Source organism: Mastigoproctus giganteus, chromosome 4 (assembly GCF_048544385.1).
Source record: "Mastigoproctus giganteus isolate SK-2022 chromosome 4, ASM4854438v1, whole genome shotgun sequence".
In the NCBI taxonomy this organism is placed as follows: domain Eukaryota; kingdom Metazoa; phylum Arthropoda; class Arachnida; order Uropygi; family Thelyphonidae; genus Mastigoproctus; species Mastigoproctus giganteus.
In genome coordinates this window covers 217506030-217523968 of record NC_143578.1, presented here as the reverse complement: position 1 = coordinate 217523968, position 17939 = coordinate 217506030, and the positions used below count along the sequence as shown (strand labels likewise).

Here is a 17939-nt window from a genome sequence, read left to right as displayed (position 1 = left end):
TGCATATCCCTTGTATGTAAGACACAGTGCTAAATTTGACTGTAGCTATGTTTCTGAACTCTTGCAAAATTGTATCCTCAAGCCAGTATTGTGGTTGAGATGAGGAATAAAAACTACTGGAAATTAATTTTTAGTGAAAACTGCTTTTAGTAGTTTTCTTTTTGGTAATTTCTTAATGCTTTTTTCCTCTTTTTTATTCCTCATCAATCCATGAGGCAGTCTAACATGCTTAGTGATGAAAAACAGTGACTTCTCAAAACTTATTACATGAATTTTATGTTAAGTGTTTTCCAAACTGTAATGACACATACTTCCAAGGCTTTTAATCTTGGGACCAGATGACTGTTTATGTACTGTACACGCTGTTAAGTATAAAATAAAGAACAATGTATGCATTAAATAAAGAATGTATCAGCAATACTATGAAAAATTTTTAGTTATGCATGTGGGGAAAAGCCAATTTATGAGCTTAAAATTTATAGACCACATTCTGGGAATGTACAGTGTTCAATCAAGAAATTATATAAGGTAGAATAAAGTCGCAGTATAATTTAATATGTATGGGTCAGGTGGAAGAGAGTAGGTTACAGTTTAGTGTGGTACAGTGTATCCTTCTCAGTGTAAGGAAAATTAGGGTAAACATTTTTTAGTTAATTTTTAATAAGCAATTTTAATTAAAGCTGGGAAAGAGTTGAAGATGGTATGCAAAATTTAATGAGGAAGTACTGGGATAAAAGGAAAAAACAAAAGTATGATAAAGGCTGTAAAGAAAAAAAAAATCAGATTGGACATGCATGGAGGGAGGTAAAGTATGTTAAATATAAGTGGGGTGGGAGGGAACCCACGATTGTGCCTAGTAATAAAAGAAGCACTTAGAAAAGAATGGTAGTATTAACTAAAATAAGAAATGAAATATGCAACTGATATGAGAAATGGTGCTTTATAGTTCACAGAACTGTCTTCCAGACTTCAATGAGCCAACCCTTGGTTAAGTTTCAATTTCTGGAACACAAATTCAAAAATTGGATATTAAGTTTGTGATAGTTCATAATGTTTACATATTAAAAGTAAATATAAAGGGCAAAATAATTTTATATTTAATTTCATTGGAACTGAGGTAACACTTTATTATTTTTAACTCTTTCAGGGACATGCTGTTGGATTGGTAAAAAATCTTGCTTTAATGGCATATATATCCGTTGGTTCCCAGCCATCTCCTATATTGGAATTTTTAGAAGAATGGAGTATGGAAAATTTAGAAGAAATTGCTCCCTCAGCCATAGCAGAGTATGTTAAAATTCATAAAAATTAAATAAAAATTAATTTTTTTTTATTGTAATGCTAATTAATGAACTCACACTTGTAAATTCCAAGGATTCTTGAAGGCTAGCAGATATTTGATGTAATTATGGGGAAGGTTTTTTTTTATATTGATGCTGCAAATAGCTATTGGTAGCTTTTTTTGCAGCATCAACATTTTTGGTATTGGTAGCATCTTTTACCAGCAATGGAATTAGTACTAGTCAATTGTTAAAGGAGCAGACATCATTTATCAGTTCAATTAGTACTAATTATATTATTGAAACTACACTCACATTAACATTAACTCACACTTGTTAATGGCCTGTAAATTATACGTTAAGTTTACGTGGTTACTGATAACCATATTTCATGGCTTAGTGTGTGGGTGAATAGTTAATTTGCGACGATAAGCTGTCAGACAGATTGAGAAAGCAGTGCTGACCTTGTTGAGTCACACAGTTGCCTGTATATTCTGGTCATTGCTTAATGTATGCTTTTTATTAGTTGTCAACTGCACCAGCTGCAGAGCAGCAAAATGCATAACAGCCCTTTAAGGTACAATTAATGCCCTTGTAAGTTGAGATGCAGGCTCTCTTCCCCCTCACCACACAGTTTGTACTAGTTGTTATCATTTGTGTTTATTTGAACTAAATTAAAACATTGTCAGGTAGAAGCTAAACAATTAAAGAACTTCATTCTCCCCATATCCCTTCAGGTTGTTTAAAAAATCAGACACAACACCATTCTCAACTGATCTTTGGGTTCCCACACTAGTCCAGTCTGAAGAGTAACCATTAATTACAATCCTCTGTTTCCTGCCTTGCAGCCATTCTGTGATCTGAACTTGTTCCAGCTTATATAATCCTCCATGAAAGTATAGTGGTTTTACCACTTGTCACTCTTTTGTAGAGGTCTGGGTTTTAATCTTGTCCAGAGACTGGAAGAATTATTAAAGGCCTCTTCATGTGGGACTGTGATTAGACAACCTTAGATCAGACTAAAGAAACTTGCAGAAGTTTTCCTCTGAGTTATTTCAGGTTTTTCAGTTCATACAATATGCAAATCAACCCATGAACATGCTTCAACAGATATAACAGACTAGAGAAATGTGGTCTAAGATGTTAGTGCTCTGTAAAAACCAATAGCAGTAACCAAATTATACAATCAGGTGTTACTTTATAATCTTTGTTGAGTTACAAATAAACAATGACAAAATAATTTTTTGCATCCAGCTAATGATTGACTCTGTCACAATCGCTAACCAGATTAGTTACAGATTTTACAAAACCTTGCTGAATTTCCTTCATAATACCATTTCTGTCTGCTTGCCCCAGAAATCATTGACTCCACCACCAAAGCCAGAGTTACTGATCTGTAGTCATCCACTTTTATTTTAGAATTGCATTTATGGATTGGCTAAATGTTGTCACTTCCCCAATCCAAAGAAATCTCTTAGTCCAGTGATGCCCTCACAATCTCAGTAGTTCGGTACATTCTCTCACCATTCCCAAATTACTGAGTATATTCAGAAACTCGGGCTTTACATAATTTTAGGCTCAAGTTTTTCTAATAAACAGTCTTGTATGATTTTATTCCCGCTAATTTTCACGCATCTCTGCTCAGCTCTGTCCACCTGCACTGTTTTCCTTTACCATGAAAAGTCTTTTGTCTGTAATGACTGATGTAATGTTCTCTTTAAAACTCATCTACAATACCACCTGGGTTGTCTAATACTTTCTCACATCCATTACATAAGAGTCAAATGTGATTCATTCTTTTCTTCTTTATAATCACTTAAGTGAACAACTGCTTGTCCCTGTCCTTGTTTCTCTTAGTGCTAAATTTTAATTTCACGAGCAGCTTTTGCCAGTCTAATCCTTTCTATGGTATTGTTGTGGTTCAATTTATATCTGCTGAGGGCACCTCCGTAGCCAGGTGGGAAGGAGCAGCAGTGCGTAGCACACGCTTCTTGATTAGACCGGGGTTCGAGCCCGTCACCATCAAATACGGAGGATGCAGAAAGGTCAGGGAATGACCACTGCATATTCCCGGAGCAATATGGCCTTAGTTGTTAATGCTAAAAACCAAATAATTGCTCCTAAAAACCAATATATCTGCTGGTTGGCTTTTGTACTTTTCATTGTATTGTAACTCTCCCATGCTTTTATTACTCTTTTAAACTGGCCAGCTTGTTCATTCATCTCCATGATCACTTTCATCTAAGGGTTCCTGTACTGTCAGTCCTACAATACTATCAGGTTTGTGGGTAATGATTAGGCTTGGAATACTCTTGCCCTTAGCACTTTCTTTAAGCTACTGATATATACAGTTGTTGTTGTTGTTGTTGTTGGGTTTTAGGAGCATCGGCGACTAAGGCCATATTGCTTTGTGTATACTGTCTGTAAATTACCTGTTTTGTGGTCGATTTCTGTTTGCTAGATGAAAAATCCTGAGTATCTGGGAGAACAAATGTGTGTTACCTTTGCCTGAGACTGATTAGCTCAGCCACGTGAAAAAGGCCCACAAAAATTCCTCTTGTCATCAACAGGACTTAACTCAGGTCTTTTCCACCCAGTGGGGGAGGGTGGCAATTCTGCCAATGGTGCTACCCTCTAAGGTGATATATACAGTGTGGCAAAAAAAAAGTAATGAGAGTGAATTCAAATAAGGCATATTTAGGCATGTTTATTGCTCTGTTAGAAGGTGTATTGTCATGTAATAGTTTCCAACCAGACTTGCTAAAAAACATCTTTTTTTATTTGCCTCCCTCAAAATAGTTCCCAAGGGAAGAAATTCACTTGCTACATCATTCATAAAAGCTTTGGAAAGATTAAAAATTCATCTGCTGTAATGGTGTTTAGTTCTGATGTTGCATTTTTCTGAATGTAATAAACACCATCAAATCAGAATCCTTTCAATCTTAATTTCAGCTTAATCTCAGTTTCAACTTGGGAAAACAGAAAAAAAAGTCTGCTAGAGCCAAGTGAAGGGAATAAGAATGGTTGTTGAGCACTGTAACCTGCCTGTGAACCAGAAATGCCTGTATGTTGATCACTATGTGAGAAGGTGCATTGTTATGCAACAGCCACCCACAAAACTGTTCCAATTCTGCTTGCATGTGTTTGATTCTCACCAACAAACGTTTTAGTACCTCTAATTGTAGGTAACAGCCCTTCTTTCTGTAATCAAATCCTTATGGATTATCCTTTTGCGATCAGCATGATTTTGATATGCAATTTTCAGCAATAAACTTTTTTTTTTTTTATCTTCGCGAGTTCTGTAATCATTATTCTGCATTTTTGGTCTAATCATCATGCTGGAAGCACCAGCTCTCGTCCCCAGTAATAATGCTGTTTAGGAAACCAGGTTTATTGTCAGCTGTTTGAACAAAATCTTTGTGAGCATCCAATCATTTGAGTTTTTCCTCATCATGCAACATCAACTATGTTGAACAAACTTTGTTCAAATTTTTCTTTTTCCGAAGTCTGTGGTAAATGTGTTAATTGGTCACTTGCTTATTAAATTATACAATTTGAGGCCCCAGGTCATTTTTGGTTGTCCACTTTGAGGATAATTTACTGCATCCTCTCTGCCCTCTTTAAAATGCTTAAACCATTGAAATGTTTTTGCCCAGGACAGAGCTTTATCTCCATAAGCTGCTTGTATTATTTCATGTTTTTCAGTAGGGCTTTTCTTCAGCTTTCACTAAACCCGATGTTGATGTATTGTTCCATTCTTTGGTGTGTGATGCCGATGTTAGACATAATGTGCAAAGAATGTTTATACAAAAAAAAAGCAACATAAGGCCAACTGGCTTGGGTTGGCAGGACAGCCAAGGTCACATGTCCCTGCTTTACTAGCACCCTCTTCTAGAGTGACATTGACGCCAGATTTTTTTTTTTTTTTTTTTTTTTAATTCAGTCTCATTTTTTGTTGCACTGTGTGAGTAACAGTTGCCTAGTTGATTTAAAAATTTTGTCCTTCTGTTGGGATTTTCCACCCACTTACTTGCCCATTCAGTCTATATATAGGCTCTCATTATACTTTTTACAATGTACTTCTGTTCTGTGGCATACCCCTGCTTTCATTTTTCTTTTGCTTCCAATTGCCCTTTCATTTCACAGATTTTATGTTGGCATGTAAGTTTGGAATCTAGTAGTGCTTGTGTCACTGTCTTATATCTCTCTTTCCTAAATACATTACTTATTTCATGGTGACACTCAATCTCCTGTTTCTGTTAACCCTGTTATGTTAGCAGTGTGTTTTATTGACAACTCATTTCAATCTCAGTTGGCATCACAAAGACCTTTGCATCAACTTTGTTCAAGGGTATTTCATCTCTACAAAATAGGTTCCCTGGTACCTACTAGGACATCCCATGTTAATGAAAATTCCCCCCCCCCCAAAAGCCTTGTACGGCCCTTCAAATCTTGATTTAATCCACATTGCTTTTAGCTTATGATCCCTCCTATCATGCTTGGCCAAGATTGAATACCTTCTAACCTGATTTGTGGGATTTTTTTCCGAATGTTTCTGTATTTATCCAACATTGTCAGATCATATGCACTAATTTAGTGCCAAAATGAATAATAATGCTCTTCTTTAGGCCTCTTAAAAACTACTGATAATCTGTTTGTTATTGCATCATTAATTTTTGCTTTCAGGATGTAGTCAAGATGCAGTTAACCTGTTTTTATTACATAATTTTTTCTCACAATAGATTCTGCAATTAAAATTATCCTTTTGAATTAGAGCAGTGTGCACTTGATCTTTTTCTCCTTAGGCCTGAATTTAAAAAAATAATTTATTTTACTGATCTTAAAATGAAAATTAACTAAATATGAATTGGCAAACTGTATATTATATTAGTGTGATGTATGATAATATAGTTTAATTGACTTAGTATTGTTTTAATTTAATAATGGACATTAAATAAAAATTTAGTTTCACAATAAATAGAATTTCAAATAAATGATTTTTTTCCCAATTTTCAATTATTTTTTATTCAGTTGATGGCAATTATTATTATTTTTTTTCTAAGGGCTACAAAAATTTTTGTAAACGGCTGTTGGGTTGGAATCCACAGAGATCCAGACCAGTTGATGAATACATTACGTAAGCTGAGGCGTCAAATGGATATCATCGTGTCTGAAGTATGTTAATTAGCCTTGCATATTGAATTTTTTTTTATTTTTAATTTTTGAAAACTCAGTTTTTAATGTCGTGTTATAAATTACATTTTTGAAATATGTAGGTGTCTATGGTTAGAGATATTAGAGATCGGGAGATTCGTATATATACAGATGCTGGAAGAATTTGCCGTCCACTCTTAATTGTAGAAAATCAGAAGTTGCTCTTAAAAAAAAGACACATTGACCGATTAAAGGAAAGAGAATACAACAACTATAGGTATGTTCAAAATTACTTAATTTTTGTTTATTCTGTATTTCTAAAGATCCTGTTTTTTGTGGGGATATATAGAAAGTTGGTAAATAGGAATATAAAAATTTTTGTAAATGTTGTGCACAGGAAACAGTGGAGTAGCCAGGTGCCTATTTTTAGAATCCAAATCCAGAATTTCTTCAAATTCTGCTCTTATGAACAAATTGGATTGTGTATGTGTGTGTGTGTTTTTTTTTTTTAAAGCTATTTTCATGCTGTTGCCTATCATAAACTCTACAATTATTTGGAAACACAAATAAGAGATGGCAGTGTTTACTAGAAAAATTTCAAGATAATTTGTATATTAATGGATATGTTATTTTCAGTGACCTTCAGGACATATTTACATACATATTTCTAAAAGGGTGAAAGTGTATATAACATCCCCCCCCATCTCAGAGATAAATGTCTAGGTATGCTCTATATTTCTCATGTATTTTTGTTGTTTGTTTCTGTTTTCATGTCTTTATTATGTTTTTATTTTCCTCCTTGTGAACATGATGTAATGTTTGGGACATTTGAGCAGTAGATTTACTCACATTGTGCTGTACTCTAAAATATACATGCTTCTGTACTCTATCATTGTTGCTTTGCACATATTGCAGTAACTTAAATCTTTATAACCCTTGGTTTCCACCTATATTTATCATTAAAGTATACATATGGGTAGGTTGGAAAATTAATAAATTAATATGTTGTAGCTACCAGTCAGTAATTTGTAGTCATGCCTATGACTGCAAATTACTGACTTGTAGCCTTAATTGGTTAATAATTTGAAGACAAGATAATTTCCAGAAATATCAACAGTGCCCCAAATAATTTGATTTACTGTGTTTTTAATTATCAGTTACACAATTGAGGATATACATGTAACATTTTATTTTAACTTGGAATTTAATAAATGAATGTCTTTGTAATTTCTTCAAGTTATTGCAGTTATTTGAAGCACAGTATTTTGCACTGACTGGTATCAATTATTTTGTATTATGTCATTCTCACAACATAGCACTACGAAGAACTTTATTCCCAAAGCAAGCAGTTAACATTTGTTCTTTGACAATTCCTTGCTATCTAAGTTCAGAATAAAATTGGTATTATTGATATTATACCTTTTTATAGCCCTTGTAATTAATATTGAATTTTTTTTTACTTGCTGTCTATGGTATGTCAAAAATGAGAGTTTTCTTGATCACGAGCACTTGCATTAGCATGTTATGAATAGTGATAATCCACATGTGGGATATTCTTCCTTAAAGTTATGAGTTTAAGTGTAGGTTCTCTATTCATATATTGAGGATCCACTAATCTCCAACTGATGACTGACATAAAAATTTTATCCTTAATTTGTAAAATTTTATGTTGTATCCCTTTGTTGAAATAGCATAAAATATAATTTCACTTTCACACTATATATATATATATATATATATATGTCCTATATGTACACATGGGACAATTTTATTCACACTGTTGACTTTTTTTTTCTTATTTACAATCTTTAAATATTTAATTCCTTGATAGAACTTCTGTTGGATTATTACTTGTCTTTGGTGAAATCTGAAAATCCTATGCTCTCTCAAAATCTATATTTAACCATGAGTTTATTCTGGATTAAGGTGCTTTAAAAATTGCTGAGATTATCTCCTCTGGAATTCCCCAGGTTACACTTTATCTACATTACAACTGCATGTAATATAGATTGTTACAAATGGAAAACTTTATTCCAGAACCTCTGGAATAAAGGTTAAATCCTGGTTACTGCTATTGCATTAACTGTGATTTGACAAACGTATAAATTTTCTTGTTATTGTAGACACATTCATATGTTGTTTTATCTTGTTTCATATCATATAATTTCTGCACTTACTTAACTTTGTATGAATCAAGATAATCAATGTCTGTAACTGTCCGACAAAAGAAGTTGATTGCCGTAAAATCCATATATATCTTAGTAAAATCACCAGTCACACAACTTAGTACAACTGATTAAAAAAAATTTTAGTGTTAAACTGTATGAAATAAAACCAGATAAAGCTTCATTCTGAAATAAAAGTGATAGAACCCATATAAAACAAATTAAGATAAAAAAGAAAATTGTTAAATTCATATCTTTTAGAATTAGAAACATATGCATTTCACTATCAGTGATACAATATTATAAACAACCAATAAACTACAATACAGAAAGTGTACAGTGCTGCATATTATATGCATGTGGGCAATTGTGGAAATGGGACATAAATGAAACAGATCAATTTGAATTTTTCCATCTTTTTCCCTTTACTTAAAATTATTACTTTTATTATTGGTTCTTTTCTAGTTCCTGATGGAATTTCAACGTGTTAAAGGGTGATACATGACTGTGAGACCTTGTAGTCATGTATCATCCTTTGCAGTTTAACATGCCTTGAGACCTTGTAGTTGTGTATCATCCTTTGCAGTTTAACATGCCTTGAGACCTACTTGCTATATGTGATACAGTTTATTTGCTTGAGCTCTGCAAGATGGCAAACACTCTGTCTTGTGCATTGTATTGTACAGACATTTCAAGTAGGTGGCTTGGAAAACTGAAATATAATTTTACCTTCCTGTAGAGAATTTCATAATTATCTAATAGATAATTTAGGTGGCTTTGTTGAACACTTTTTATATTTTATTTGAGAAAGAGAGCAAGCAAGCACTGTACTGCATGACAGTTCTGAAAAATAAAGTAATGCGAATATAATAAAGCCATTTTTCAAATTGATAAGAAAAAAGAACTCTTATATAGCAAATAGGGGTTTTTAAAATTAATAGAAATCTTTATACACCCAGCATGAATGCTTTATTCATGTAAAATTTTACATGCCAAATTTTTTTTAAATAATGGCAATGTTAGGCCAGTCACCAAGTCCTTGTGAAAACCTTTGTCCACATATTACAACCTTTCTTTTTTTTTTGCTTTGTATTTGCAGAAACCCTTTACACAAAACATTTATTTGTTGGCTTGCACTCTGCAATAGCTTATGGCTCCTACTAGCTATTGTATCATGTGGACATTTCAAGTGAGATAGCCAAGGGAGCTGAAATATTGTGCACTGCAATTATGTTGTTTTTCATTATAAGTAAACATAATTACTATTTATGTTACAATAATACAACTTTATACTCTTTTATATAAGCAAAAAGGCCTACGTGCTCTGGATTCATATTAATATTAATAAATTTTTACGTAACATTAAACATATTTTTAACTGCAACCTGTCATTTTCTTTCTGTTTTTGCTCTGTGGCACAATAATTTATTAATATTTTTACTTTTATAAACTGGAGAAATAAATGGCATAAATGTAAACAAGTGATATAAGGCAAGCATTGAGAAAGTTGCATGCAGTTTCATAGCCAGATGTGGCATTTTTTTTTACAAGGGCATCATGTCTCTTTAAAAAATAATCATAAGAAAAACTGATTTTCCCATTTTTGTCATACGAGTGGTTAAGTATACTGATTAGGAATTGAAATAACAGAAAAAAAGTTCGTAATCCCATGTATCAGTTTTTTTTTTTTGATATTATTGATAGTTAATGCATTTTTTTTTTCCAGAGTTATTTCGCTGTTGGCTGCAGATTATATATATAAATATCATTGATTATGTATTTTGACTTGTCCTTTGATTTCTTATTCACTGCTTATACCAATACCATTGCCCATCTGAAGCCACCATTATCTATTGTGTAAATACGAATGTGGGACAAGAGACACTGGGGGAAACAATTTCTAGTTATTCTAATGGTGTAAAGTCACTGGAAACCATTGCAGCAATTATTTTCTGTTCATTTGTGTAAATTATGCTAATAAAATAAGTATGCTAATAAGCAGAATACAAAACCTATTTTGCATTCTGTTTCATTCTATTATAATTTACTATTTGTAGAAGGATAAGAGAAATTTACCTCAGTATGATACGTAGAACACTTCTGTATGATACTCTCCTGAAATTAAAATGAATAAAAGATTAATGCAAAATGATTACAGGAAAAAATCAATTGAACAATTAATAAATTAACTAAAATTCAAAAACAATTTTAAAAAAATTAATTAAAGTTAAACCTAAATTTAAAAAACAATTTTCAAATTTAGGTTTACCTTTAATTGGTTTTTAATTAATTTTTTTAAAAAATTGTTTTTCAAATTTTAGTTATTTTTTTAATTGTGTTCAATTGATATTTTACTGTAATCATTTTGCGTTAATCTTTTATTCATTTTAATTTCAGGAGAGTATCATATGGAAGTGTTCTACTTATCATATTTAGGTAAATTTCTCTTATCCTTCTACAAATATTGATATCGATGTAGAATGTATTGAGCACCATAGCTCTGTTATATACTATCAAATTATAATTTACTGTAGTTATAAAACTACCTGTATATTTTTCCTTACACATTTATGGGGTATTATAAAAATTCATGGAAAAAAAAGAGGAGAAATTGTGTGAATCAATATAATATATAAATTAAATCCCAACATCATTTATTATTATTGTTTGACAATGAAGAGAATATCAAGGCTGGTAAGAGTGAAATTTGAAGTAAGAAAAGAATGTCTGAGGCAGAAAAGTGAAAAATTGTGTTTAGTGATCAGACAAGCAGAATCATCTTTTACCTAGGAAATTAATAACCAAGGGGTGGTGGTGGGGGGAAGTTATGGTAGTTCACTATGAAGGTCTATCTAATATATGTCTAATTCTTAAAGTAATGTTGGAATAAAAACTTAAAATTAACACAATAGACACTGCTTTTTTTTTTTTAACAAAATTAATGTAAACACAATGTTTTGTTTAAAACACAGTGCCTATTGTGTTAATTCTGATTGTGGTTGCACAGTGAAGTTTTAATATACCTTATGTTAAGTAAGTTGTGTAAGACATGATTAAAGTCAAATGATTTAGGTGGCATCAGTCTTTAGATTTTAATTTCACCATTAAAATCTATAGCACTATCTCACTCTTATTGTTCTTTTCTTCTGGCCCCACAATCACTTCTGTGAAGTGAAGCCTCAGTTTGGTGCCCTTTAAGGCCATCTCGTCAAAAGTGAAAGTGCTGTAATGGGGTTTACTGAGTCTAGGAAAGTTTATCGCCTGCAATTAATCGCTAGCAGTTTACCGCCACGTCAGTTTATCGCATAAACAATTTATAGCCTAAAAATGATCGCTAGCATATTTTATCGCCAGGCAATACATATAATTTATATAAATTTATTGGTCATTTTAAATTGAAAATAAGGTTTTTCTATAGGTGTTATTTAAGAATTAAGTGCAGCTAAAAATGGAAGTTATATGCTAGGTATATATTTCCTAGAAATACATACCATTGCAGGTGCTTTAATTTTATTGCCTGTTATTTTCCAAAATTGGAATTAGGTAGGTACCTACTTAATCCCTTTAACTTAAGTAGCATGTTTTTAACTTTGAAGTAGCATGTTTTAGGGGGTGGGGTAGGGCATGCCAATTAGGGAGGTACTTATATGTTTATAATCTCTTACAATCGCAACATTTTCTTATTTTGAGTTTATTTTTCATCCTTCTGAGTTTGATGAACGTATCATGTCGGTGGAATTTTTGAAATCAAAAAGGAAAACCGAAATTGTGCTTTTGTGGACATTTGTTTTTATAAAGACAGGCAAAATGAAACAAAAATTCATTGGAAGTGTCAAAATTACCGAAAAATCAAATGTGCCGCTCGAGTTACTACAGTAGATAACACCATCGTTAAAACATGGAAGGAGCACAATCATTGTGGAGACGCAGCAGGAGTTGAGGCAGCACAACTTCTTGATACCATTCGAACTTATGCAGAAACAACAAATAATACGCCTCATAGTATTATTTCAAATGTTTCGAGAACCTGTAGCCAAGCAGCAGCCCCGAAGCTTCCAAGTGTAGATACAATGAAACAAACAATTTGAAATTTTGATGGCCCAGTTCTTCCAACGCATTGTAGAGACATAGTTTTTACAGAAGAATATAAAACATCGTGCAGTGGAGAATTGTTTCTACAATTTGATTCTGGACTGAGGACAATCGTATGTTAATTTTCAGTATGAAAAGAAATTTACAGTTGTTAGTGCGAAGTGAACACTGTTATGCCGATGGGACTTTCAAAACTGTTCCCTTACTTTTTTATCAGCTGTATACGATACATGGATTCAAGGACAAAATATCGCTTCCATTAGTTTATGCATTATTGCCTAACAAGTCTGAGGAAACGTATGTATCTCTACTACAGCAGCTGAAAGAATTGGAACCGGCTATCCAATCAATAACTATAGATTTTGAGACAGCGATGATGAATGCTTGCAGAAGAGTTTTTTTTTTCTTGACACTTCACAATGGGGTTGTTTTTTCCACTTTTCACAATGTCTTTTTCATTCCATTCAGAATAATGTATTGAAACGTTATGAAACTGATGCCAATTTTGCTTTAAATATGCGAATTTTGGCAGCAATCATTTGTGCCCACTCCTATTGTGACAGTCGTTTTTGGACATTTGTGTGAAAATGGTGTTTTTCCTCCAGAATCGCAAGAAGTTGGTGATTATTTTGAGGATACATGGATTGGACGCCCAACCAGACGACATCTTCGTCGACCACCAAAGTATTCTCATGAAATGTGGAACATACATCAGCTAGTTCTTGAAGGATTACCAAGAACGAATAATTCTGTTGAAGGGTGGCACAGAAGATTTGAGGAACAAGTCGCTGCTTATCATCCCAACGTTTGGAAATTTATCGATTGCATTAAAAAAGAACACAGTATTAACAAAATGCGCATTCCACAATATTTAAGTGGAAGTGATCCAGGCAACAAAAAAAAAGAAGTATCGTGATTGTGATGAATGAATTAAAAGGCTTGTTAGTGCATATGATGAACGGGGTGATATTGTTGATTATCTAAGAGGTATAGCGCATAATATTTCTTATTAATAATGTACATACTGTGTTGTAAATATTACAGTTTCTTAGTAATTAATTATCCGAACGTGACTGATTCTGAAGATTGCATAAACATTCATTTTGAATTTTTGCAGTGTACTATGACATACCTAATGTTATAATTAGTTTAGTTTAAAATTAACCAATTGTTATATTGTTCAAATAATGGATTTTTTACTATTTTTGTGATACATGTAACTATTAAAATACATAATCTACCTATTAAATTACATATTTCCATACATGTGTTTTTATATTTCCGCACTATTCCCTCATAGTTCATAGAATTCCAAAAATATGCTAATCATAGCTTAAGGCAGAAACTTAAATAAAAAATAACTTTTTATGATTTGACCAAACACATCTCATCTTATTGCTTCTAGATGGTAAAATATGCTAGCAATCATTTGTAGGCTATAAATTGTTTATGCGATAAACTGACGTGGCGGTAAACTGCTAGCGATTAATTGCTGGTGGTGAATTGCGGGTGATAAATTTTCCGGACCCTGGGGTTTACTGTATATGTATATTTTATTATTTTCCAATAGTTGGAGTTACAAAATGTAATTTTTTGATTAGTTGGCAAGATCTGGTTGCAAGTGGTGTTGTAGAGTACATTGATACTTTAGAAGAGGAAACAGTGATGTTAGCTATGACACCTGATGATTTGCAAGATAAAGTCCAGGCTTATTGTTCTTCATACACGCATTGTGAAATTCATCCCTCTATGGTGCTTGGTGTTTGTGCATCGATCATTCCATTTCCCGATCATAATCAGGTAAATACTTTTTAGCATAATGAATAATTTTAATGCTTACATGAAGTTTCTCATCTAAACTGTCTTATAGGTCAGTTTTTTTTTTTTTTAGTTCAACTTTATAATGAAGTCTGTCTTTATGATTTACCAGTATTCTTAGATTTCAGGGAAAAAAACCTGGAGTGGTTTTGTCACTGACATGCTGAAATGGTAGTGTGTGTGTGAAATAGAATGTCAAATAATTATAAGAATTTACTTATTTATTACTAATATACACAAAAAAAAACCCAACTTTTTTTTACTTACATATTTTCAGATAATAATAGTACACTTCTGTATTGTTTTTCTGTCATGCTGTCTGGGGATGTACTGTTTGCTCCATTGACAGTGATAAGGTTCGGGCTTATGCTCGCTTGACAGTGATCCAATGATATAGTTATACATGAGTTGTCCTAAAATTACTAATTTCATTTTTAATGGAATAGCATGACCAAAAGAGGTAAGTACACTGTTTATTTTAAAAAAAAATAAATAAATAAAATGGAGACACTGATATGACATGTTTCAAAACTTGATTTTGTTAAATGTTGGAAGTTCTGAATTAGCAATCTCATATTGAAAGGTGATTGATGCAGAAGGTCTTAAAGAGTAGACAAATAGTGTGAGGAAGGAAAAATTTCTGATTGAAAACAATGTGTGGATATATTAAACCTCTAGTGCAGTGGTCATTAATTAGATCCCGTCTTGATTATGGAGCTCCCATTTATGACTCTGCCAGAAAGAGCGCATTACGCTGGCTTGATCCAGGTCAACACAGTGCACTGAGGATTGCACTTGGCGCTTTCAGAACATCGCCAGCACATAGCCTGTACATTGATGCTCATGAGCCACCACTATCTTTACGTAGGAAATTGCTTTTGCTGAAGTATTCTGTTAAGATACAAGCTTTTGCCTCGCATCCCATTCAGCCATATCTTTTCAATCCACCATTAGAAAATCTGTACAGAAATAAACCTAGCATAGGAAAACCAGCTGGTCATCGCCTTCTTGAACTACTGCAGGTTTGGAATATATCCATCCATTCCGTACAACAAGTAGCCACTTGTACTCAACCACCATGGGTTCAACCTGCTATACTGACCTGTGACACTTACCTCTGTCAGTGGGGAAAGAATATTTTGCAAGCATCAAATATCAGACAAGTTCATGCTGTTCACACTCAAAAATATATTGATTTTTTATCAATATACACAGATGGCTCTAAATCCAATTCAAAAGTTGGAGCAGCTGCAGTGTTTCCGAATACAATTGTATCAGCAGCCCTTCCTTCTGAATTCAGTATCTTTTCAGTGAATTATTCGCAATTAAACTAGCTTTAAAAAATCTCTCTCCTAACTGCTTTTTAAAATCAGTAATTTACACTGATTCCCTCAGCTCAATCAAGGCATTGTGTAATTCCTCAGATAAATTTCACCCTGTTATAAATGAAATTAGAAACTTATTACTAAAGATTAAAGAACGCCACCAACTGGTCACCTTCTGCTGGATACCAGCACATTCTGATATTTTAGGCAATGAACTAGCTGATAAAGCTGCAAAAAACCCAACCAGCTTAGATTTAACCAATATCCCTGTTCCAGCCTCAGACTATGCACTAATGATTCATGCTGCATGCCTATCAGAATGGACAGCACTATGGCATTCCCAAACAAATAATAAACTCTTACAGATTAAACAGGTTCCGAAAATCTGGCTCTCCAGTGTCCGGATATCAAGACGAGAAGAAGTAATTCTTTCAAGAGCAAGAATAGGTCATACTTACCTGACCCACCTTCATTTACTCACAGGAGATGATCCACCACAGTGTCCACATTGTTCTCTAAATTTGACTGTGAAACACATTCTCATTGAATGTCCATACTATAAACAAGACAGAAATACAACCCTGCTATCTTTGGTTAACCAATAACTCTAAAGAATGTCATTGGTGACAATGCAAATATTCCTGAATTTTTTAACTTTCTGAAGAAAATTGGAGTTTTTAGTCATTTCTGATTTCTGCCTTTTCTGACGTGACAAGAAATTCTCATATATTTTTACAATAAATGAATAGGTGCATTATAGCCAAAGCAGCTTATGTGCCATAAAACCCCCACAACAACAACCTAGTGCAGCAATTAAACAAGAGAATTTTAGGTTTACTTGTGACAAGGTGATGTAGATAACTACTTCACTTTGTCATTAGATCATCACCATACAATAAGATGGAAAAATAGTGTGTGAAGTAGTGTTCTATTATCAAATTATTTTAACTATAATTGAACTGTAACTGTTTTTCCAACTGATGACTGAAATCTAATAATTTTTTTTTCTTTTATATATTAGAATTTCATATGGTGTTCATGTATTGCTTAATACCTGACACATCACTAAACCTATTTAAAATTATTGCTCTGATTTGTCAAGGACATTGCTGTCCTTGACACATCTTCCCAGTAGCAGAAGATTCTGGCTTTTCTGGTCTTGTAAAAGAACATTTTAGATGTGCATTACTTTGATCCATGTCATCATATAAAGGTGTTATATGTATTACCCTTGCCTTCCCAACTAGCAGTTGCCCAAAACCTTTAAGGCCTCCTCAGTGACATTGGCAAAGGCCCATAATCCTCTACAAAATAGGATCCTTCTACCTACTTGAGGGGTCCACATTAAAATTCTGCCAAATTTAAAAGCTTTCAGAATCTCAAGTATTGAGTTAATTCCTAAGGCTTTCAAGAAGGAAAATTTGTTGAAAAGCATTGTATGTTTGACTTCTATTCTACATTGTAGTTCTAATAGAAAGCCAATATTAGATATTGCTTTCCAGCTGCACCTTGAAAATATTATTATTATTAATTGTTAATTATTAATTTATTACCTCATTGCCTGCTCGGTTCAAACCAGAAGTACTGTCCATGCATAGCAGTGTTTCTTTCTGTTTTTATTCATGTGAAATTACAGTTTTATGGCATTTCAAGTTTTCTTCAAAGGTCTTTGCTGTTGAAAAAAGATATCTGGAAATTGGTATGTGCAATCAGCTGTGGATTTATTATTTTGGTGTGAGCATTGTTCCCCAGCTTATGTTAATTTATGATTATGTTTTTATGAATGAATAATTCTTATAATTAAGTGGATACTGGCATACAGTGTACATGCTAATTTCTTTGACTTGGAATAAATTAGAATGCAATGAGTAATTTCTTTTGCTTGAAAAAATTAGAATCAAAGGCATCTGTAATTAGTGAGATTATGGCTGCCTTTGGATTACATCAAAGACAAACTACAGTGCAGGGTGCAAAGTAGGTTTTCATATTGTGAAAACCTACTTTGCACCCTGCAAAATGGGATTTGGATATCATGAAGTTAAGAAACCCTTTTTAATTTGTTTTTGGTAGAGCACATGCTAAAGTTTGTATTTTTGTTGGATTTC

The 17939-nt window shown here is 33.0% G+C and overlaps 1 protein-coding gene across 1 annotated transcript in view; it reads left to right on the top strand.

Annotated features, from left to right (window-relative positions):
• The window catches only part of Polr2B (RNA polymerase II subunit RpII140), a 125654-nt gene that overhangs the window by 58416 nt on the left and 49299 nt on the right, over window positions 1-17939 (top strand). The window contains exons 11-14 of the mRNA XM_090371167.1: window positions 1148-1287; window positions 6344-6455; window positions 6557-6711; window positions 14293-14491. Of these exons, the coding sequence (XP_090227293.1) occupies window positions 1148-1287; window positions 6344-6455; window positions 6557-6711; window positions 14293-14491 (606 nt within the window). The remainder of the gene's footprint in view (window positions 1-1147; window positions 1288-6343; window positions 6456-6556; window positions 6712-14292; window positions 14492-17939) is intronic.